Genomic DNA, 23,117 nt, shown 5'->3' with positions numbered 1-23,117 from the left:
CCCTGCCTACGCTCATATCGGTTCCCTCCCCGCCCTGGCTGACAGCCTTTGCTCTTGATAATGAGTTGCTCTCCCTGCGTAGCAGCTAACAGGTGCCGGAAAATATTGGTAACATTCAGGACTGCACAGTAAGTTCTGATTTCCCTGAGGATTCAAGCCAAGTAGAGACAAGTTACCACCAGCTGGAGTATTAGATGGGCTGATTGTGTACGTCACCTCACTAGGAAATGTCACCTGTTCAGGGGAGAGTGCTCTAGGTTCCCAAGCAGAGGACCAATTAAGGAAAGTTCTCCGTGGCCCGCTCCTGTGGACTTAGACTGGCTCCTTTTCTTCCTCCACTGACCCTTGACCTCCTGTGTGGTCGGCATTCATCTCATTGTTTGTTGGCTCATCTCCACGACACTGTAATGAGACTTGGGTGACTCCTCCCTGTGCCAACTGATGTGGGACGTGAGCAGGGAGAAGAGGCTCTTTTCACTGTTTACTTTATATTTGACCCCATTATAAAAGCCTAAGTCTTCCCGTAAGTCATGTGTGCCGTTCCGCATCGTTCACTGTGTCAATTTAGAGGTGACCTCTGAAACAGGGCACGTTCCTTCAGTCCCGTAAAATGTTGAAATTCAAAATCAGGTTCTAAAATTCTAGTAGCATTAATTACTCCCTCTGTAATTTCACTTTCTTCGCTGCCCTCTTATCCTGTCCTATTTGTTTAATAGACTATTTTCCTCGAAAGGAGCTGTGGTTCACACAGGGTAGCTCAATAATGAGAGCTTATTTTAAGGATGCCTATGATAATAATGGAGTCAGAATCTCACAAAATCCTCAAAATAAAAGCCAGATAATGACCAAGATTACAGTGACTAGAAGTAGGAGGTGGTTCTGGATTTAAACAAGCAGCCCCACAGGACCAGCGACAGAAGTTGAGGCTTTGCGAGAAGAAATGGGACTGAGCTGCATCCTGCATACCTGTCCTTTTGTGTTTCTCTTCCCTTCTTGAGTCATTCTGTTTACACCACCTTTCAAGAGGGACACGCTCATTGTCCAGGGTAATTACTAAATAACCAGCTAGGGCAGTGATTGCCAAAATACATGTAGGACACTGACCAGGCTGAGGATTGTCTGCCTCCGAGGCAGGTGTCTGCTCCTCCCTGTCCTGTCAGTGGTGACCACAGATGTGATAACATGTGGGACCCAGCAGTGTGGTGACAGCCTCCTTTCTATCTGTACAAGGGACTGTAGTATGACACATTTCCATAACTGGTGTGCACAGCCTCTGATGCCTGGGAGGTTCACCCGGGTGGGGCTGGGCTCCTTTGGAAAATCTCCCCAGTGCTCAGCACAGGTTCTGGCAGGTGCCCCCATCAGTGAAGACCCCATGAATTGGTGATCTTCACATTCTTCTTTCTAGGGCTAGTTTTGCGTGAAGTGAAGTAACTTGCAGTCTGCTTTGACTTGGGATCATCTACTGGTCAACAGCAGGAAAGCACTGAAGAGTCTGGGTTCTGAGACATGGTGGATTTCCCTGTCTCGATCCATGGTGGATGAAGCCGCTGTTCACAGTCAGCAGTGATATGATATGACATGAAGACCAAACTTACTTTACGATGAGAAACCTGCTGTGACTCCGGCCGTTCTCTCTAATACCCTGGCGTCTGTCTTTATTAGAGACTAGTGGGCAACCCCCACTGGCTTCCACAGGAACAAGGTGTTTTGGGTAATATAAATTTACACTCTGGTTTCAATGGGGGTCGGGGCCTATTCTTTCAAGCGAAGGCTGGAGACCCTCCCTGAGAATAAGAACATCTCCATTTAAACCGTGTGCTCCTCATGGTCATGGGAGTGCTGGTGGGCAGGAGACATAGGTCAGCATCTCCCGTCCCTTACCGCCCTGCATTTCTGGGGAGTAAGGGACGGAGGTCAGCATCTCCCATCAGTAGTGCTGGTGGGCAGGAGACATAGGTCAGCATCTCCTGTCCCTTACCCAGAAATGCAGGCACACTGAGGAAATCTGCTCTAGTCCCTCACAGATTTCTCGACTGGATTGTCTCTCGGTGACACTTGCACCAAGGCTCTGTGACAGCAGGTAGCGCAGACACAGAGTACCAAGTGCAAGTCTGTGCTGGGCGAAGGTCCATCCCTGTCTGGGCTGCCTCCCCTTACAGAGTCATCATTTTCTCTTCCATAAACCTGATCAGGGCAGAGAATGGGTATAGAAGCAGAGAAAACGTGGTTATTGAAAAAATCAATCTTCCTCTTGGAAAATGTCCCTCCACAAAAGGAATGTTAGTTCCTTTGGGGTAGGTTCTTGTCTTGTGTTTGGGGAACTGCTCCTGGAAGGTTGTCTGTACCTGCTGTGCCCTGATGACAGTCACCTTGCTTCCTCCACTCCTCTCTTTGGCTTCCTCAGATCATTCTGGAGAGTTTTGATCAAATCTGGGAATCTGCTTTTCCTCCCTCCTTTCTATGAAGTTGTCCGAGTTTGGGTGAGGGCTGTATGGCCTGAACGTGTCTGCTGTGAGCGGCTTAGCAAAGGAGCCCAGAGTCCTCAGTAGACAGGGTAGGTAATAAGTCTTGTGGGCAGGATTGATGATAAGAAGAAAAAAAAAGGAGAACTAAGAGATGTGAACAGCCAAACAGATTTCAGCTCAAACTGATCCGGCTTGCTAATGAATCTGCTGCTAGTCTTGAATTCCTGATACTCTCCTCACTTTTCAAATCAAGTTAAAAAAAATTGATTCCATGCCAGTTACAAGGGGCAGAGCTGTCACTTATCAGCGAGATTAACTTGCTTTGTTGAATACTGACAGGGACCAGAGGGGCGCAGGACCCATGTGGAATGCAGGGCGCTCTAATTTGTGGCAACCTCAAAGCCTGAACTAGGAGTAAATGGAGGGTTTGTGATTTGCGCCAGCATGTGGCCCAAGCTGGGGTAGTAAACCAAAAAGTGAGTTTAGGACTGTTCCCAACCAACCTGAATTTTTGTCATCTCTGTGGGTCCTTAATGGGCAGACTGGTCAGAGATTTGAAGGTGCAGGTCCTGGCTCTCTCTTTTTTTCTTTAAAACGTGTTTTTATGGATAAGATAATAATAGTGCATTATTGGAGCAGGTCCTGGTCTTGCTGTGATGAGTCTTCTTACTCTTGCACTTGACCAGCGAGACCCATTATGACAGTTTGGGCCCCAAACATTGCCAGAAGGATGACTCTGCCTGGCCTGGGAACACAGGGGAATTAACTCTGTGGCTGAGGAACAGTCAGCTGAGTTGAGGAGAAAATACCAAGGATTCAAAAGGCCCAGTGACCCTGCCAGCATCGAGGGTTTTCTGTTTCCAGCTGGAGTGCAGTGTGGTCAGATCTGAGAAGACCACAGGGCCAGGCTGGCTCCCTCCCAGCACAGCTCCTTTCAACCACCACATTTCTGCCCTATGGATCTAGGTGTTATCAGACTGATGTTTAAATGTGTTGACAGTGACCCTCAGTGTTCTTTCAAATACCACTGTACTTAGCATAGACGATTCCAAGAAAACAAGTGCTGTGAATACGTAAAATCAGAGTACAACTGTGGGTGTGGGGGGCAGGGCGGGGGAGACTGCTGAAACAAGAGAAAGTGCCAAGTATCCTTCTACATGCTTCCTGATTTTTACAAATTAATTTAAATAAGCACAGAAGACAGAAGACACCTTGAGAAATTATAGGAGAGAGTGGCACGAAAAGCTGAAAAGGTCACTCTCATGGGCCTGGCACTGTGGCTCACACCTGTGGTCCTAGCACGGTGGGAGGATCCCTTGAGCTCAGGAGTTGAGACCAGCCTGAGCAAGAGTGAGACCCCTGTCTCTACTAAAAACAGAAAAACTCGCCGGGTGTGGTGGTGGGCACCTGTGGTCCCAGCTCCTCAGGAGGCTGAGGCAGGAGGATCACTTGAGCCCAGGAGCTGGAGGTTATAATGAGCAGGGTGAGTCTATGACACTCTGACACTCTAGCCTGAGCAATAGAGTGAGATGCTGTCTCAAAAGATAATAATAATAATAATAAAGGAAAAGTTCACTTTTATGATAAAACCACTGACTCACAATCAAAATTTGGAAGTTGCCTCACGCTCCTCTCCCAATATGCTGCATTTGAAACTTCTAAAGACAAGATAAACACATCCTATTTTCCCCTTCAGCTGGAGCTCTTAAGTTCTTAGGAATGAAGAGTAACAGTCTGACCATTAGGAGCAAAAGCCCCTCGCTGTCCCTGTCCGAATCCTGGGGCCTCTGTCCGAATCCTGGATCAACCTGACTCTCGTTCTTTCCCTGGGCTACCTGAGTTAAGCAGCTTTCTTCTTTCTGTTTCTCTAGGGGAAAACGATGACAATCCTCCTTTCTAGTTAATTCTTGCCAAGCTTGTTGGAAAGAGCTGTTAGTTTATGTTTTATTCTTCATGCTGTAAGATCTTGGGATGAAATACTCTTGATAAACCACAAAGCCTATTACTATTTTAAGTACCTGTATCTTCCAGGAGAAGGAACATGCTGGCTCCCTGCAGGAGAAATAAATGGAGTCAGCTTTCTGGCTGGCACACTGTTTTTAGGAAAAAGTAAAGGAAAAAAAAGATACAGATCATCTTGTTCTATCTACTGAAGAAAATGTGTCCAGATTTAGCAAAGCCAAGCAGGAATTTTAGAGCAGTGACTGGTGCCACAGTCAGTGCTACACAAATCCTGGGCATTTTTTCTTTTCTTTCTTTTTTTTTTTTTAATTGTCCAAAAGAACACACTTTGAACACAGAACGGAGAGAATACCAGGTGTGAATAAAACACATCTTCTAGGGTGTGTGTGGCAAGAAACAGTCTCTTATTTTTCGTGTTTTGTTTCATGGCTGTGAAGGAGAGAAAATGACTTTGGCTACCCGGATTTCAAATTACATGTGCGGTTTGAGGGAGCACCTGGCGCTTGTGGACAAAACAGCATGCAAAAATATTTTGTTTGGTTTTCCCATTGTAATTTCTTCTTCAAGAGTTTTTTTTGGTCCCTCTCTTTGTATTCCTGTCAAGATTGACAAGCGTCCGTGTGTCACCAAGTGACATGAAGTTCTTGCTTGAATAATCATGACTAAAATCCAGGGTATTCTAAAGAGCGTTATTGACTTGGAAAGCCACCCACTAGATTGAATTCTTCTGAATTAACAATGACTGACAGCGTCAGTGAGGGGCTTTTGCTCCTAGTGGTCAGGGCCTCCCATCTCTCAGCAGTAGCCCCAGTGGGGGCCTCTTCGTCCCAGAGCTGTTATGATACAGGTTACGTAGTGAAAAGGCTTCTTTCGTTAATGTTACAGAAACCTCAACAGTTAGGAATTAAACTCTGAATCAAAAAAGCAGATGGCAAGAAGAACCGAAAGATGTTTTTATTTGAAGTAGGGAGGACTTGTTGACCTTCTTTGCGTGGACACCAGCTAAAGCCTTTGCTGGGAGGGAGATGGTGCAACTCAGGGGACACCGAGGATGGAGCAGGGGGTCATTTTTAATGAAATGTGGGGAAAGCATGTTTTACTCTCAGCATGTACTGACGCTCTTGGGAAGAGAGTGTGACAATCTCTGATGAAAACTGTTGAAAGGGTCATTATGTTGGGATATGCCGTGGTCCCTGCTCTAAGGGGTGGTACAGCAATTCTCTCTGAAAGGGCTCAGAAACCACATTCTGTTTGGAAAGGAGGGATGAGCTGAAAGACTTACCTGGAAGCACTGCTTGCACAGCAAGCCCACTGTTTTTAATTAGATACTTTTTTTTAAAAGTAGCTTGGCTAATCCTGCACCCCCCCAGCCTCCACCCAATTGAACCCTTGGTGATGCCCTTGACTAATTCCTTGGGCAATGCAATTCCCTGCCCTGAAAAAACAATCCTATGCATTAATTTATCATCTGTATTAAAAAAGGACACACAGTTGGTGCACATTTACTACTCACAAGGTCCAACAGTTAGAACTCCATTTTAAAAATAGGATCACATGTGTATTTCACCACTGAACAAATTCATTGACACAGCAGTATGGATCAAACTAAAACCTGATGGGGAATATGGGCATGATTCATTACTTACAATGATTTTCAGAAGTATTTGTTTTCCAAAGGGACTGTGCCCAAATCATAATGCTTTTCACAGCATTTTTGCCAATGCTTTCCTGAAGGGTGGTTATCATCAGCAGAATACGAAACTAATCTTTGCAAATAATATCTAAGAAATTGTTTTGCAAACAGTTTCCAAGAAACTGTTAGAATGGTCAATGAACAATTCATCAGAATTATATTAAACTTTTTTATCACACCTAGATTATATACATTCCTATCAGAGATTCAAATGCAAATACATGTGTGTTTTATTCACCACATGCATGGAAATCTAGACTCTAGCGCTTCCCCTGTGATTCTTTTTATACAACACCTTAGATGACTCAAGCATTCCAAATGTTTTGTTACCAAATTCAGTGTGTTCGTGCTGCACGCTGCTCAGCACCCTCTCTGGGCCAGCTACTTTCCCAGGACAGTCTGCAGCGCTGCTGGGAAATGCCCTCTTTATCAAGGGTACACAGTCATAGTCAAATCGCCTCCGCCCCCTGGGTTTGCGCATTCGGCACCTCCGCCCAACTGCTTAACGTGTGTGCCCCTGTGTGTAGCTTTCACCTTCGAGGAGGCTTTGGACATCCCCCAGTTGTCTGCTTATTCTATAAGGCAGAATTTAAAATCATCATCTTTTCATCATTTCCTCCACTTCCTTAGGAAAAGAAATGTTGATTTCTCTGGACCAACATCCTCATAATTTGCTCCCGTGACGTTCGGATGCTGTGTTAGGTTTGCCTGTTTTCACAGTCACCTTTGTAGTTATTACAATCATTTCCTCCACACGTTTCAACACTCTGAAACCTACAGTAGTTTGTTTTAACTCACCATGTTTTCTATTTTGTAAGAAGCTCTTAACCCAAACTTGTTTTTGAAGGTGATTTCCTTTAACTCAATTTTCTGATCTTACAAGCCACAACTCATTTTCACTCACTTCTGCTTTGTACAAAGTTATCTGTCTCCTCTCTTCTCTACCTATGCATACTATAAACACCTGAATTTTATATTTTCTCTATAAATCACGACGTCATGTTCACACAAAGTGCCTGCCGTATGTTATAAACTTTGAAAGTACAGATTGCACAGCACCAAGCACGATGTCATGAGGCACTTAAATGCTTTCGATGATGATGGTGAAGATGGTTATGAGAACGTAACGCTGTTCTGGTTTGAAAATGTCACGTCAGTAGTACAGTACATCTTTTTTTATGAATGTGAGTTATTTCTCATTCGGTAAAGCTGTCATTCTTCATTAGTAAAAAAAGGTTACAGTAAGTTATAATTAGTGTTTAGTGCCCTGTCAAATAATTAAGTATAATAAAAAGCTTTCAATGAGTTTAATGTTAACATGGGGTAATTAAAGCCAAGTCTTGAAATGCATTAGGTGTCTATTATGTGAGATATTTGATGTTTTTCCCTCTACAGAGGAAATTGTCAAATTGCACTTATAGCAATGTCATCATCAAAGACAAAAACACACATCACTCAGATGCAAAATGGGCTTTGCAGTGTCCAAGAAGGGGAGAATTCAGAAAATCAAATCCGTCTCCTATCTAGCCATTATTTACAGATAAGGAAACCGAGGCCCCCAAATATGGACTTGCCCAAGGACACAATGGTTCAGTTAATTCTTCCTTGAGAGTGAGAATTGAAGGCTGGAGCTGTACTGACGTGATCATTATTATTATTACTTTTATTATTTCTTTCTAAAGTATAACACGCATGCTGGGAACACACTCAGTTGGTCTTTTTCTTGAGGGGAGTTAAAAAATTATGTTGCGAAGTAAAGGAGTGTAGTTTGTCTTAGCGCCTATCTATTCCACAGCTGTTTAGGGTGCAGGGCTTGTCCTGCTGCTGATCTTAAGGCTCAGCTGCAGAGACCAGGCTGAAAGCTCACCCTTCTCTGTTGGAATGACCGGAGTGCTCCCAGACCCTCGGCCCTTTCTAACTGGCATTCTCTGAGTGTCCCTGGCCTTCTCCTGTGTGTGTCGTGTTATCTTTCCTGTCGACGGAGATTTTGAAAAATCAGCAGAGTAGAAGTAGCCCCTGAAATAAAGGCGTCATTCAAGGAACAAAGAAGTAGGAGGAGGGATCCCATTAAAATGATGAAAATCTTTAATGTTTATTCAGGTATACTCGTACGGACACGTGTATATACAAATACAGATCGTATGGGTTTGTTTGTGTGTGGTTTCTTTTTTTTTACATTTTCTTTTACGTTTATATAATGTCAGCATTTCCAAACAGCACGGGATGAGGAAGTGCGGAGGGACGCGCAGCAGAGCGGGGCAGGCACGGGCCACACGGAGCCGACTCCACACCCAGACGCACACACAATGAGCGGCCTCAATGGGGTGTCAGGAGGAAGCATGGAGAGCGGATTCTGACTCATGGGGAACCTCCAGCATGCCGGCATCTATTAAACTGTACAGACAATGGGAGCGGGCCCATTGTAGGGAGATTTGTCTCACATCTGAGCAGCCCTGGGCAAAGGCATGGGAAAAACTCAGTGATGCCAAACCAGAGACAGACCTGCCCATTCACGGCTCTGAGGGAAAAAAAGAAAACGTGGGAGGAAGGCAAGAGACAAATAAACATCCAAAGTAAAAAGGGGGTGGGAGGAAACGGGGGTGTTGGTGGAGGCGGTCTTCCAAAGAAAAGCTAGTGACCACAACTCTGAGAGCAATGGATGGCAGGGAGGGGTTGACAATCGTTTCGTTTTGTTTTTAATTATTTGAAACTAATAAAAATGGCTGCTGCCGTTGCTAAGGCACAGGGGAAAAACAGAGTCCCTGAAAATCCACAGCCACTGTGTGACTCTTCCTCTCACAACGACTCAGAGGGAAACAGCCCCATTTAACCTTCCGAAGTTGAGTGGTTTGCAACCGGCCCAAGCGTGAGCTGCACGTGGCATTGATAAGACTCTGCCGGGGACAAAATAAAACAGTGCATGGAAAGGATCACAGACAGAAAACCAAACCAAAGTCGAGAACCATTATTAAATCCCCTAATCCTTTCAAAACAACATGCTGGGGGAGGTGGGAGGGGCCCCAGGGCTCCAACATCAGACCTTGAAAACACTGAGGACAAAATGTTGATCAGAAACGTCACGTTGTTCCAGGTCCCAAGATGATGGAGTCACAGGATTGGGTGGGCGATGACCAGACATGAGTCCCGGATGGCGCAGTGGCTCAGCCATTTGTGACTCTTTTCTCAGCCACAGTACACACTGGATGTTTCAAAGCCTCAATGCATGTTTTGTATCCTGAAAGTCTATTGTTCTCACTTACAAAAGACATAAGAATCAAATTAATCCTTTATTATCAAACACTATATACAACAGAGGTTGCTAATAATACAGAATTTAAAGAACGGAGTTTTTTTTGTTTGTTTGTTTTTTAACGTTTTACTTTTCTTTCTTTTGCCACCCGAGAAAGTACAGTACAAAGCAACAGCCTAATCTAACACCAACTGTTACCTGGTCTAGTAAAGGATACACAGTATCCACTAAACAGACAGATGCTTATTTCCCTGCTTCTTGTTGCAAAGCCCTTGGCAACCAGGGGCAAGGTCGCTGGGGTTTGACTAAGTGGGGCTGAGGAGCAGCTATGGCTGCCCTTCAAACTTTTGAATTGTTTTTGAAATTAAAAGCTGCTGTAAAAGTTGCTTCGACATCCTCCTAAGCCCCCAGAGGATTGTAACACCAGCGCAAAAGGCCACCAACACTTTTTAAACAAAATGAAAACGGTCTGACACCAATCATCTTCCTGAAAACTCCAGGTGAGCACATCGGCTCTGATCACAAGTCCCTTACAGGTGGAGAAGCGACCGTCTGCCGCTGTGGACAGTCTTGCTATTTTCTTTTTTTACTTAATTTGCAGGGGCACGATGGTGAAGTAAAGGGGTCTAATTTCACGGTGAGAATAGGAACGACAATGGTGGAGAGGGCCATGAGTAGTTATTTCATCATTTGTTAGAGACAAATGCTAGCAAAACCACAGAAGTCACCATTTCTAAAATGAAATTAGCACTGCTAATGTATTATGACTAAGCGACCTCACCACAGGATCACTTGATTTCCTCGTCGTTATAGAACATGCAGTATTGTTCTGGTTCTGACTACTGACCCATTTCAGAAGGTATCTTTATTCCCCCGACTCCAATCCCACAGGAGCAACAGGCCTGTAACTATTAATAAAAAGAAGTATTTCTGGATAATATTGAGAGTATTGAGCATATAAATCATTAGAGGAGGGAATCGAATGCTGTGAACTTCTGTTGCAATGAAATGGGGGCTGCTTTCTGTGATGAGACTCTGTCACTCCAGACCAGCTCCTGCTGTCGGGGGGACTCTCATGGATCATATCTGCGTGGCTGGCAACCCCATACCCAGGGCTGCCCGTGAGAGCAGACCCAGCAGTCACCTCCACGCCAAACGGGTCAGGTGAGCCCAGATTACATTTCAACACATGTACAGCTGTCCAGCGTGCCCGAGGCTTACAGCTGTCTTCCAGTCTCAGTTTCCTGATTCAGAACTGCGCAACAACTCTTAAGCAAATTCCCATTCAGTGAAGTCTGTCCATAATGTGACTCCCTATCTTTTTGTTTTTTGGTATTTTTTTAACATGTACATCTTAAAAAACAAATATATAGAAAACCCTTATGTTGCTGGAATGCTTCTGATTTTTCACATTTTACACGGTCATCACATTTAGCTATTTATTTATTTTGAAAGGCATGGTTTCTATCAACATGTCGGGCAATAGCAAAAAAGGCCAGATTGCTTTTCCATTGGTCTAACCCTGTGCCCTGTCCAGGCTTAGGATTTTAAAGTTCTTGACAGCGCCACCACCAGTAGAAACCCCAGGGCTTGCATTTCCTAGTAATCAACTGGAGAAGTCCCCTGTTGGCCAAGCCACGATTCCTCAACCAGGGTCATCCTGCTCTGTTTCACCTTCTGTCCCCACCCTAACAATGAAACAAGATAGCCCCCCCATATTTCTAAATGTATCAAGGGATACCACTTTTTCTCACAAGTTTAAATAGGACAAGCATATATACTCACTCTCGGCATAAAGTATATCTAAATAATGTATTTTCTATTCTAGTGGATTTTTAAAAAAATATTTTGTTAAAGTCTTTGGGACTCCATCTTGCTTATCCCCCACAGATAAACACACGTTCCCCTACGCTTTAGGCTGTGTCAGAAGGGAAAGAATATAAAATCAACGCTTGAAGTTTTTTGTTTTTTATTCCAAACTTTGGAATTTTATTTCCAAATTTCCCTTTAGCCCTCCCAAGTAGTGCTGACTGACTCTCCTGGGGACAGGGGTCTGTGTCTGAGCTTCCGAAGTTGTGGAGTGAGAAGAAAAACGTCGGTACTAGGGTGGGAGTCGGGAAAGGCCACAGCACACTGGCGCTCCAGCAAAGCCAAACACGTCTCCTCTGGCCACTGAGCCGCCCGTGGGGCACAGCGCCCCCCAGAGGAGCGTCCAAAGCTATTCCACTGTGCACTCATCAACCCGGGCTTGGCAGCCTTGGGGAAGGCCACTTAATTCATAAAATGCCTCTTTTTCTTTAAAAAAAAAAAAAAAAAAAAAAGTTGTAGCACCATGGTGATCTGTATCCAAGGAAAAAAAAATCTGGTGTGCACTGCCCAGTCACCAAAAAGAAATTAGAGGCACTCACACGTACACACTCCACAGACACGTAGGCTTTTCTATTTCCACACTTGCTCTGTGCTGGCGCTCTGTACCCGACCTGCCTCCTGAAGAAATAAAAAAGGCTTCTTCTACAGAGCACAAGTTTTGCTGTCAAGAATGCTTTAAGACAGTCCTATGAAACAACCTAGTGTCTCAACCTTTTAGAAGCCTGTTCATTTATATGCTCCTAGAGGAAATGGTGTAATATTGTATCTATTCTTAATACCTCCCCTCTGGACCTGATGTGGCGACACGACGCCCTGTGTGGTCATCTTACAGTTCTGAATGAGAAGGCATAAATATCGTATAGGAGAGTGAAGCCCTCCCAGGCCTGGCCACCGCTGGCTGCATCTGCCACCACTCTTCCTGTCCACACAGGGCTGACACAGTGTGCTAACTAACGGAGGTGCTCTCAGAGGGGGTGCACAGGAGCTGACAAACCACTGGTGTCACTACGACAATTTGGCATTTTCATCTGCAGTCCATTTAATTTGGGAGGGAGAGAGAAGTCAAGGGCAAGGGCTGGGGGTGGGGTGAGGGAGGCAGTAACTAGTTTAGCCCCCGCCCCCCAGCTCCAAGTTGTTGCTTAGAATTCAGGCTGAAAGAAAGAAAACAAAAATCTGACATCTGCCAAAACCCAGTAAGAAGTCCCTTCTCGGGATGAGCAGTTAGGTGGATCTCTGGTGTTCCAAGACCCTGATGTTTTCTGTGACAGGTGACGGGAGGAGACTGTGCTATAATGTCAAAAGCATCGCCAGGAGGAACAGTAGGATTGCCAAAAGGCGGCTGGGGATCCTTGGTGTTTGTGCCGCGTTCTCACCGCGGGATGGCTCGGCTGACTCATGTACGGTGTCATCTGTTCAAACAGAAAGCACACATTCCAATGAGATTTCACATCCTTAATAACTCTCCTGCAGCAGCCTGCTGTGAACAGACCTTGCCACCCTCTGCAAAGTAGGGTAATGAACCTTGTGCCACCATTGACTTTCATGTCTGCATAATCACTCATTATTTACAGCGAACAAAGAAGAGGCAGAGAAAATTGGACTTTCTCAGCAACATTAATACTTTCCTTAAAAACAGAGAGGCAAGTCTGTGCATACACTGTAACCTTTGGCACGGGAGCTACTTTGGTTTGTGAGCAAGAAGACACCCCTTGCACAAACTTGAGAAATCTGAATGCGCCTTTTAAACCTAAGATGCCGCTGGAAGGCAAGTAACCTGTCAGTGCGGGCGGGGAAGGGCAGGGATGGCGCCATATTAAGCGCTGACCAGATTCTACTGCCAGTTCTCCTTTTCTCAGCTGTTACAGAGGATTAGTGTTGAATGTCCGGTTGTGGGACGCCTAGATGCATGTTCAAATATGAAGAATTAAATGCCAAGACAACAGCATTTAACGGAAACTATACAGAATGCCCAGCAAACGTCAATAAATGGGTGCCCACTGGTTTGCCTACAATTAGGTATCAATGTGGTGCCATTTCCATTACAAACGCTGTATTTCCAAGATTAAATTACTTGAACTTAACTATTTTTATTTTTATCAGGCTGAAGCTTGGCACATAAATTATCAGCATGGATGCAAATTTTCCTCTAAATAAAATGGATTAAGCGAGTTAAGCTCCTTTTATTTAGCTATAAAATGTTCTGAGAGGCTGCCTCTGACTTTGGGTAGCCTTCTTGATCTGCTTGATTAACGGGCTTAACTTCCAAACGGGAACTCTGTAGCAATTAGAACCCAAAGACAGGTTGGAGGCCTGCCTGCGGCTGCTCCGCTCCAGGGCTGCCCTGCTGCCGTCTTCCCTCCACCTGGCCTAACTTGCGCTTTTTGACATAGGAGCGGGGATCTGTGGCCTTAAGCCCACGTGTGGCCTTCTAGTCCTTAGGTGTGGCCTTCTGGCTGAATCCCAATTTTACAGGACAAATCCTTTTATTAAAAGTGGTGCAGCAGAGAAAGATGACGCTTCTCTTGCCTCCTTTAGTGTTTGAAGAAAAGAACCATCTTGAAACCAGAAGGGCGCAGGTTCCCCCAGGGGCTCGGCAACTGCCCTCTAGCACATGCTGGACGGTCAGTCGCAGAGACCTGTGACAAGTGAGGCTCAGGGCTGTTCTCAGGTACATGACCTCAAAGGATGATCCCTAAATATCCCTCAAATGACCCCCCAAGCCCCTTAATGAGTTAACTGCCCTTACTGTAAACTCGTTTACATTTTCCACCACCCCACATGTCACGGGTGCTCTTCCTGTACTGGGGAGGGGCTCGCCCACTACTGTCTGTGCTGAAGTAGCCGCTTCACAGGCGCACAGGCGGCCGCTCCTTCAGATCCGCTCGTCTGGGATGTTTCTGTCCATAACCTTCACTCCCCAGGCGGACTACAAGGCAACTCTCAGCGCTGAGCCTCCTGCCCTGGAGCACACCTTTTTAGCAGCAGCTGCGCGTCTCCCCTGCTCATTGTCCCTGCTCCCCTTTCCTGGACCTTCGCAAACCTGCACGGTGTGGTGTTTAGCTGAGGAGACTAGAAAAGGTTCAGAAGCAAGAATGGGAAGGTCTATGTATGGAGAAAATGTGTAAAGTCCTGCACAACGCAGCCAAATGCTCGCGGCCCTCCTCTTTCTCTGCTCTGTTCAGCCTTGCAAATGTATTAATTAAATCTGTGGTTAACAGGAAGCTCCAGTAAAGGCTCTGAAATTAAAATCCAAATCTCTTTCTTAAGAGCCCCGATATGTTGTCAATCAAAGCAATGAAGTACTTCAGGCTTGTGAAAGAATTATAAACCCCGAAGATTCCAGAGTTCATGGTGTAACATCAGTTATATTCACAGGGGTCACTATGAAAGTTTTGAGACAGACTATGCTATGGTCCATTATTTTACTTCCAAGAAACCCGGGTGGCAGCGTGGTTTTCCTGTGCTTTATGGTTCACCTGTGCAAGTTTCAACTTGCTCAGCTTATTGGTGTTGCTAGGAGGGCTTCGTGTGTTCCTTTTTTTTCTTTTCAGATTAAATAAGGGTACATATGATTAGGTAACACTGTTTGCATTTTGTGTATCTAAAAACTTTCATACTGACCTAAGTAAACCTGAAATTCTATCAGCTACTGCCTTCTTCTCTACTTTATTTTTTACTGACGTATCACCCAACCCTTCTCCGTGTATAGCTCAGGACTGTCCTGTTAAAAGGTACTAAAGTAGCACTAGGTGTGCGCACGAGGGTCTCCTTCACTGCCCCCAGTTCCCACTACGCTCAGGGAGGGCTGCCCATCACTCCAGGACCACTCAGCTTGGACACAGTGAGTCAATCTCACAGGATCATCGAAAGGAAAGCTTTTGTTTTTCATCTGTATGAAGCATGAGGCTAAATGCGCCTTTCAATCCTTTAATCATAGATAATCTTTGGAATTAACCCTTCTATAAGCAAACAACAAATATACACCTTGCCCCAAAGGAAAGAAAACCTATCCCAGGAGGGCATCGTAATTGTTCTCTTTTTCCTGCAACATGCTATTCCTCATTCAGGCTTCTACAAAGCATCCTTTGATGAAAACAGGCCCTCAGTGTAGGAGATTCTATGGCCCCCAAGAGTAAAATGAGAAACTGGCTGTCATTTGGGTAAATCTGAGCAATTTCATAATTCTGAGGAGGAATTCATAAGCAAAATCTATCCCAGTGGAAATTACACCTAAATACGAGAGAATTTCTAGCAGTCGTAACAGTGAATATGGTTTGGAAGAAGAAAACGTTCCTCTTCAGAAGCCAAATCACGTCCTGCCTCCTGCCTCCAGGGTTCCAGGACGCGGGGGTTTCTGTGGTTAACTGGGAGAACACTAGCAATGTTTTGGAGCATGTTATGTGGCATATGTCTGCCCTGCGATCATCCTGCGTCCCTGATGGTAGGAAACTGGCAGGCAGAGTATGCAAGCAAACAAAAAGGACAAATCCATTCCAGAGACAGGTGAGTTAGTGCACAGTGCTGAGATCATGCAGTAGGCGTCCCCAGCTTGCTGGATCGTAATGTCCGGGCCCACACCCAGAACCGGGCAAAGGCCAGTGTTCCTTCGCTCAATGGTTCAACACGGTGGTGAAGAGCTGCAGGGCGGACTGAATTTTCCAAGGAGTCAGCTAAGTACTCAAATCTGTTATCGTAGTCATACTGCCAGGAGTGGTGGCTCGACTTCCTCTCACCCTTTCAGTAAAGATGCTCACCAGTAAGCCCTTAAATATAGTTAGGACTGACTTCAGATTTTCCTGCATGTACACCCACGATCCTGTCCCCAGCACACCAGTGCGTGCACACACACACACATACACACACACACTCTTAGAATGCACGCACACACACACACACACACACATACACACACACACTCTTAGATACATTCTGTCAATCTTTCGCAAACTCCCATCAGTATATGTCCATAGATTTGGGGCCATTGTGAATTTTAATACTCAGTGAAAAAGAGCTTGCTTTCTCAAAGATAGTGAAATATGTTCATGTATGAAGGCATCTTCATATTATCTTGCATTTTATCATTAACTGAATTCAAAGGTAATTTTCCTAATGGTAGTCTAGTCCACAGTGTGCCTCTTCATTACTGGAGAAAAATAGGCAATCTGTTATGTTTCTAAATGCCTCTTAATCTCTACCTAGACAGTAGAGTTTGCCTAGAAAAAAGATCCTGGGAAAGCTATGCCCACGCTCTGCATATTGTGTACAAAAAGTCATACTCCTGGGCCATTTCTGTCCGGAACATGCCTTGCTCTGCCGGCCATTCTCCTTGTGGCTTCTTAGCCACGCCAGGAGAGGTAAGTCCCTGTGTAAACATCTATACCTCCAGTAACGGTCAGAGGATACTACTCTGACAGTAATATTGGACTAGGAGTCAGGATCTGAGATCCTAAACCTGGACCTATCTAACTAGCTATGTGGCCTGGGCAGTCCCCTCTCAGTCACAGAAGAAAGAGCCTGGCCTCTGCAGTCTTCCAAAGGGATCCCATCTGACAGGCAGGCCCCCCGGTGTCCTGAGTCCTCAAGCTTTCAAGGAGGCTGGGGCCTTGAAAAGCCACAGTAACGCCTACAGATATTCAGGACACAATTAAAATGCCTCCACATCAGTACTGCTTCCTAGCAAGCTTCCAAAGTGGCTAACTGATCCCCGGAGAGCCACTGAAGCCTCTGAGAGCTCATTGTCCCTGCTCTGGTTGAGACAGCTTCCTTAGAAAAACAAGAGTGCTTGGGGAAACCTACCTCTTCCTGCCAGTTACAACCTGAAAGTCATTTTATGTCCCGGGGCACCACATTTACTCAGGGTAAGTTTCCCCAAGGCTCGCTGACTGTGTGGTCCTGGTGGCAAAATTCAGAAGAGAAAGTGGGCCCCAAAACCCTTGAATTTGGAGGACCATAAGGAGAAATCCCAGCACAAAAGAGAAGAATGCTCCATTTACACAATGGGGCTGCAATCTCTCTGTCAAGAGAAGATACTTTTATTTCCCTTAAGCTTGAAAACGGACATGGGAGATGGGTAAGGGGATAAGTGAGGGTCTCCAGCAGAGAAGAAGGGACACACACAGGAAGCGGGCACCCAGGGACACCCCTCCATGAGGGGGGGATAAAGGGCGACTGTACCTCCCAGTCAATTTGCAGTTAATGGCCAGACTGAATTTATAACTGAATGGAGAGTTTACAGATTTTTATTACCCACAGTAAGCTAGAAAGTAAATGCTTCAGTGAGCCGTTCTGTGGGTTCTACAGTAATCAAGGTTCACATTTAGCTGGACAGGCTACCGGTACTCTTGTGGGAGCCGCAGATGTGTAAACTTGGGGTGGCAACAGGATGATACTTCTCTAGACCAATTACTCTTGACGACAACAACAGGACAAATCGTATTAAAATGAAATAAAATGAAGTTCCTTAGATCCGTTCAATGATGCATGTGAATTTCTAAAGAAAACTAAATATGCTGAATTAGTTGCTATTTTGTGTAATTGTCTTATTGCTTTCATCCACAGATTTGGGCATAATAGGGAAGAAAACTGTATCAAATACACGACAGGAGTGTTCTCTGTCTCCTGCGAACACAGATCCCTTCACGTTCACAGTGATTCACCAGCATGCTCTGAGGATATGGTAAAAGGCAGTGAGATTTCAGCATTCTGATGGGGCCTCTCTATGAGGATACCGTATTAGAACAAACCCATGTCCAAAACAGAAAAGCCGTACTTTATCTACCATGCATTACACAGAGATAGTGGAGGAATGAGGTAGAAGATCAGTCATATCAGCATTGCTAGCAATGAGCAGAGGCAGAGCTGGACCATGCAGACATGCAGAGAGGAAGAAAGGAAAAAAAGGGACTGAAGCATCAGAGAAAGAGATGCACTTGTTAAAAGAGATTCTCTAAGCATACTAACCTGCTGGTTCTAATGAATTTTCTACTTTGTCGTTAACATCGAAAACACGATCATGAACACCTATAGTTTTCATACAGCTATCTATAACAAAAATAGAGATAACAGCCAAATATGTTAGTGAGAGACACCCTTCAACTCCCGTTTCGTTCTTTTTTTCTTTCTCTCTAGTTTTCCTTTTATTTAGAGATTGTTTTACAATCAATGGCACGTATTCAAATGCCAATAGTGTTCCCGTTTGCTGTGCACGAACAACAGTCTGAGAAACAACAAGTTAGCAACTGCTGTGTACTTAAATCAAAGCATCATGAGGGATGATGAGAAAAAATACGATGAGAACTAAAACATGGATGTTGATATACAAAACAGATACCACACAAGAATTAACAGTAAAAAAAGGTTTACCGCTGTGAACCAGACCACACGAGAAAGCATGCACAGTGAGCCGCCCTCTGAAGCTCATTCTACTGGACTTACTTGTTGGTCTCACAAAGACTTTGAGCTTTAGACAGGACCTTCTTCCATTATCTGGGATTGCAGAGGCTGTGGACAGAGGGGAGGGCAGGGAGAGAGAGAGAGAGAGAACGGCAGATTACTCTTCATTTTCACGTGCAAATAGTCCACGCTAAATGAATTCCTGACCTAAACAACCATTCTCTAATTCTTCCCTACAGTTAAACAATATTTTTCAGAGTTCTCTAACTTCTGTGGAAAGGCTACTTTCACATTTCTATCTTCTCTTTTCGATACAATAAAGAATCATGCAAGAATGTGGGTAACCTGTGCAAAATAAAGTACTTTGGATTTTTATTTCAAAACCTCTTCCATTGAATTTGATCTGTTATCAATTTTCTCCAAATCAGGGGGATAATGCTTGAGCCCCCCTGCTTTCACAGAGCACCCCTCCCCTGCTACACGGAAAGGGCCCAAGAGCGGCCCCAAGGTGAAAGCGCCACTCTGGCAAAATCCAATAACAGAACGTTCCACGTCAGACTTAAACATGACCTATTTCTGCTGGGGAAAGCAGAGCTTTGTCTATCTTGAAAGCTTGTCTGTCAGTGCTCCGTAGGTAATTCAATTAGAGGTTTTACTCAGAACTTGGCTCCGCATTCTACATGACTAAACCGAGCCCAGCCGCCATCGTGCTATGACAAGTACAATACACTATTGAGAAAGTCCTAGCTTGCACGGGTACATTGATGTTTTTACAAAATTTGCCACAGAGAAGGATGGAATTAATAAAGCAGCTTCCCAAAACATGACAACATGTTTCAAGTTATAAATCGTTTGAGGAAGAAACTTTCTTCTCCTCTTCAAGATAATAAGACTGTAAACTTTCGCTACGTTTTGAAAGATTATCTCCCATCTAATTGAATATTTTCGGTATACACAGCATAATGTCCAAGGGATGTCCTAGGGCGGTAAGACCCTGAACAACCACATGTGCTTACAAATAGATTCTAGAAATGACAAAAATTGCAGAAATGAGTGCTGCGTACTTTCCTCCCCATGTGTTTGCTTCAAGTGGTTTCTTTGTTCAGAAAAAGCAGATGACATCAATCAAAACACACATGGCTCATAATTAGTTTAGTAATACCCAAAGTGACAAAGAGAGGGCCAGGGCTCGGTGTGCCTTCTCTCTCCTTTACTTTTCTTTCTTTATTCCTCCCAGGGATCCCAGAATACAAAACATATTGATTTCACAGGTGAAAGGATTCAAGATGCCACCTCCAAAGTAATTTCATGTGAATCTCCTTATGTAACTCCAGATCCTTGTAACTATTCTGGATGAGAACTTGTACATTGACCACCTACATAAGGCCAAACAGTCAAGGACCTCCTGTGTCACTATTCAACACCTGTGGAAAACTTTTTAAATTTTCAAACAAAAGTACAGAGAAAAAAACTATTTTGGCTCATCCCCACCTCCCCTGGTCGCTCTGACAAGCAGTTAAGAAGTGCTAACAGCTGGCTCTGCTGTAGGCTCTCATTAAATCAAAGTCGGAAAAACTCCCTCTACTGACATTTCGAGTAACTAGTGTGTTATTTAGGGCACAATATTTGCACTCTGTGGTTTGATCCAGGAAATGGTGTCCTTCCTGTGGACCCCAACTGCAAATGTGCATGTCACAAATAGAGTACACATAGGTGACTCCAGCTCATCAGAAAATCCCGGGGTTCTCCAGTGCTTGTCTTACTCATGGGAGGTGGTGAGACAGGGAGACTTGGACGTTTGTATGGCTGGTCTATGAATTTCTGAGCTGACATGGACTCACTTCAAGCCTCCTGAATTTGACTTGTCGCATGCAAATAACTAATTTTAAGATGATACTGCAAGACAAACACACTTAGGCAGAATCAAACGGCCAATTGTTGTAGCAGGACATTCTTGAACTTAGCGCGGGTCTTCCTGATTTTTATCCAGGAGAAATAAATCCAGGACATAAAGCTCTCTGTAGGGCACATGGGAATAACCGAACAGCAGTAAATGCGAAGCCATCCAGGAAAAAGCTGGAGCCCAACTGGGGACATCAGCTTCAGATACCAGATAGCTACATTCTTCTGTGAATTAAAAATCTCAAATTTGTAGATTTGTAGAAAACATAAAAACCTCTCTTCTCCTGCCCCATAACTTCATCATCTATCACCAAAAAAAGTGATCGATGCTTGTGATATTGTTTGACTATTATATTCTCATCCTTAGAAGAATTTGTGAACCAAGAATATTAGCATGCCACGTGGTATGTGAGAACATGACACAGATTAAACAGGAGACTCCACAGCCTGCAGCCTGAGCTCAGGAGAACCTGACAGCCACGACTTTGAAGGGCTGTGTGCCTGGGCTCCTTATTTACCACACTGCAAAATGATAAAACCCCAAACATAAAAACCTTTTCCATATACCAGAAAAACTCCACTTCTGTGCAAACTTTATGAACGTGAGAGGAGGCTTCGCTCCATGTTATCATATCCAAGCCCTCTCTACCCCACACGTCTTGACTGACAAATGTGGGGACGCCTCACCACTTGAAAATACAGAGGATGGACTGTTAGAAATATCTGAAGACGTAAGGTAAGGCAAAAGTGCTCACCAGTCTCAGGTAAAGAAAAAGCAAGACTGAGCATTGAAACCACAGAATACAGAGGAACTGGAATCAGGTCATATTCAAGTAAAGTGGAAAGAATGCTCCTCTCAGGGTCAACTATGAGCAAACGATAGAGCTGAGGATGGAACTGAGTGGCCTTGGTCAAGAGGTAGGTAGGTTATATTTAACATTAATGCTTATGACTTAAGACACACATCACTTTATAATGACCAACGTTATCTTTGCCTTAGTTAAAAGAAAATTAATGTATGAATCTATATCAGTACGCACATTCTGGAATTTTTTGTGCTCCTTTCCTTAGAAAGCTGATAGTCAGTAATTATCAAAATCCTTTATAAATTACTGAAGCTTCATCTGTCATTTCAAACACTTTGAAAATGTCCTTGATTCGATGCGATGGATACAAACATACACACAACACACCGCTCCAGCTTTTGTGCTGTTCTCCATCCGGCTGGGACGGCAGCAAGACCTTCCCTGTAGGGCACCTGGAGGGATCGGTGTCCAGCTTTGGGCAAGGAGTGTTAGCTCTGAGAGAGTGAAGGTGCCCCAGACATGCCTGTCGGGGGGACTTCTACGGGAGGGTTCACATGTCCCCCCAGAAGCCACCCTCCAGCAACGGGAACAAAAGGCATTTCATCCCTAAATTCCTCGGCAACCAAAAAGCTATTAACTTGCAAACAAGAGCAATAAACCTAGATCTGAAATCTTCCCGTAAAGATACACAGGTTTTCCCATAGAATTCTTCAAATTAAAATGAGGCACGTCTGAAACGGTTGGCCCATAATCCAAGCTCATGTCCCTTTACCCTCAGATCGCTGCTGAAAATATACATTTGGAGTCAGGAAGCTGGAAGTAGGGATCCAGGGACCATTAAAATGGGCACAGCCTCCCATTCCATTATCTTAATAGCAACTTTATAAATCAATCCACAGGGTCCCTTCCCCCTAGTGAGCTGCAAAGTGTCAACCAAAACCTTCCAGCACATAGTGAAACTTAAGTTGAGGGGCTCTGTTTCCGTGGGTTTAAAGCACCATGCTGATCAGGCCAGGAGGACCACTTACCTTTACTCTCTCCTGACCTCAGACAGGGGCCCTAACTTCAGCCATTCCCGAAAACCATCCCCTCTGTCTCCTGGGGCTTGGGTGAGCATGGCTTAGTGCTTATCGGCCAATTCAGTACACAAAAAGAGACCCTACTCAGTGCTCCCAGATTAATACTTCTAAAAGCTTACTTGGCATTATAAATATATGTAATAGTCACACCACATCTCCCCACACGGTCTGTCCTAAGGAAGGCAGCTTCTGTAGCTCCCAAGGACCACTACCTCCTTCAAGGCAGGTATCTGTTTAATCCACGCCCCTCAGAGTGGGCTGAACCTAGTAACTCAATCGTTGTGAGTAAAACTCCGAAGTGGTGGATGTCACATGTGTGATTAGCTTGTGATGTCTGTTCTTTCTGCTAACACTTTCTGCTTTGCTTCAAAGCAAGGTGCCACGTTGTGAGACTCCCAGTGGAGAGGCTCGTGTGGCAAGAAACTCTGGGAAACTTCAAGCACGCAGCGGAGGCTACACTTCAACAACCTCCCAGGATCTGAAGCTGGCTGTCATCTGGAGGAACTAGACAGCGCATCCTCTCTGCTGAGCCTTGAGATGACCACTGCCACGTGACTAGACCTAGAGGACCCAGCAAACTGCACCTGGATCCCTAATCCACAGGAACTGGGAAATAATAAATGTTTCCGCCACATTTGGGGGCAATTTGTTAATTGAGAGCTAACTGATACAGTGCTACACACACACAAATATGTG

At 44.7% G+C, this 23,117-nt stretch overlaps 1 protein-coding gene across 2 annotated transcripts in view; it reads right to left on the bottom strand.

Annotated features, from left to right (window-relative positions):
• Positions 1–8,185: 8,185 nt before the first annotated feature.
• Positions 8,186–23,117, bottom strand: part of EFNA5 (ephrin A5) — a 292,940-nt gene continuing 278,008 nt past the window's right edge. The window contains exons 3-5 of one of the 2 annotated variants that reach the window (XM_003788927.3): positions 18,677–18,742; positions 18,203–18,283; positions 8,186–12,651 (exon numbers count right to left, since the gene is read on the bottom strand). In XM_003788927.3, the coding sequence (XP_003788975.1) occupies positions 12,530–12,651; positions 18,203–18,283; positions 18,677–18,742 (269 nt within the window). In that variant the 3' untranslated portion in view covers positions 8,186–12,529. The remainder of the gene's footprint in view (positions 12,652–18,202; positions 18,284–18,676; positions 18,743–23,117) is intronic. The other variant, XM_023512710.1, reaches the window with a different exon arrangement.

The sequence above is a fragment of the Otolemur garnettii genome, unplaced genomic scaffold, assembly GCF_000181295.1.
Source record: "Otolemur garnettii isolate 467f Iridium unplaced genomic scaffold, OtoGar3 scaffold00030, whole genome shotgun sequence".
Classification (NCBI taxonomy): domain Eukaryota; kingdom Metazoa; phylum Chordata; class Mammalia; order Primates; family Galagidae; genus Otolemur; species Otolemur garnettii.
This window is presented reverse-complemented; position numbering and strand designations above follow the sequence as displayed.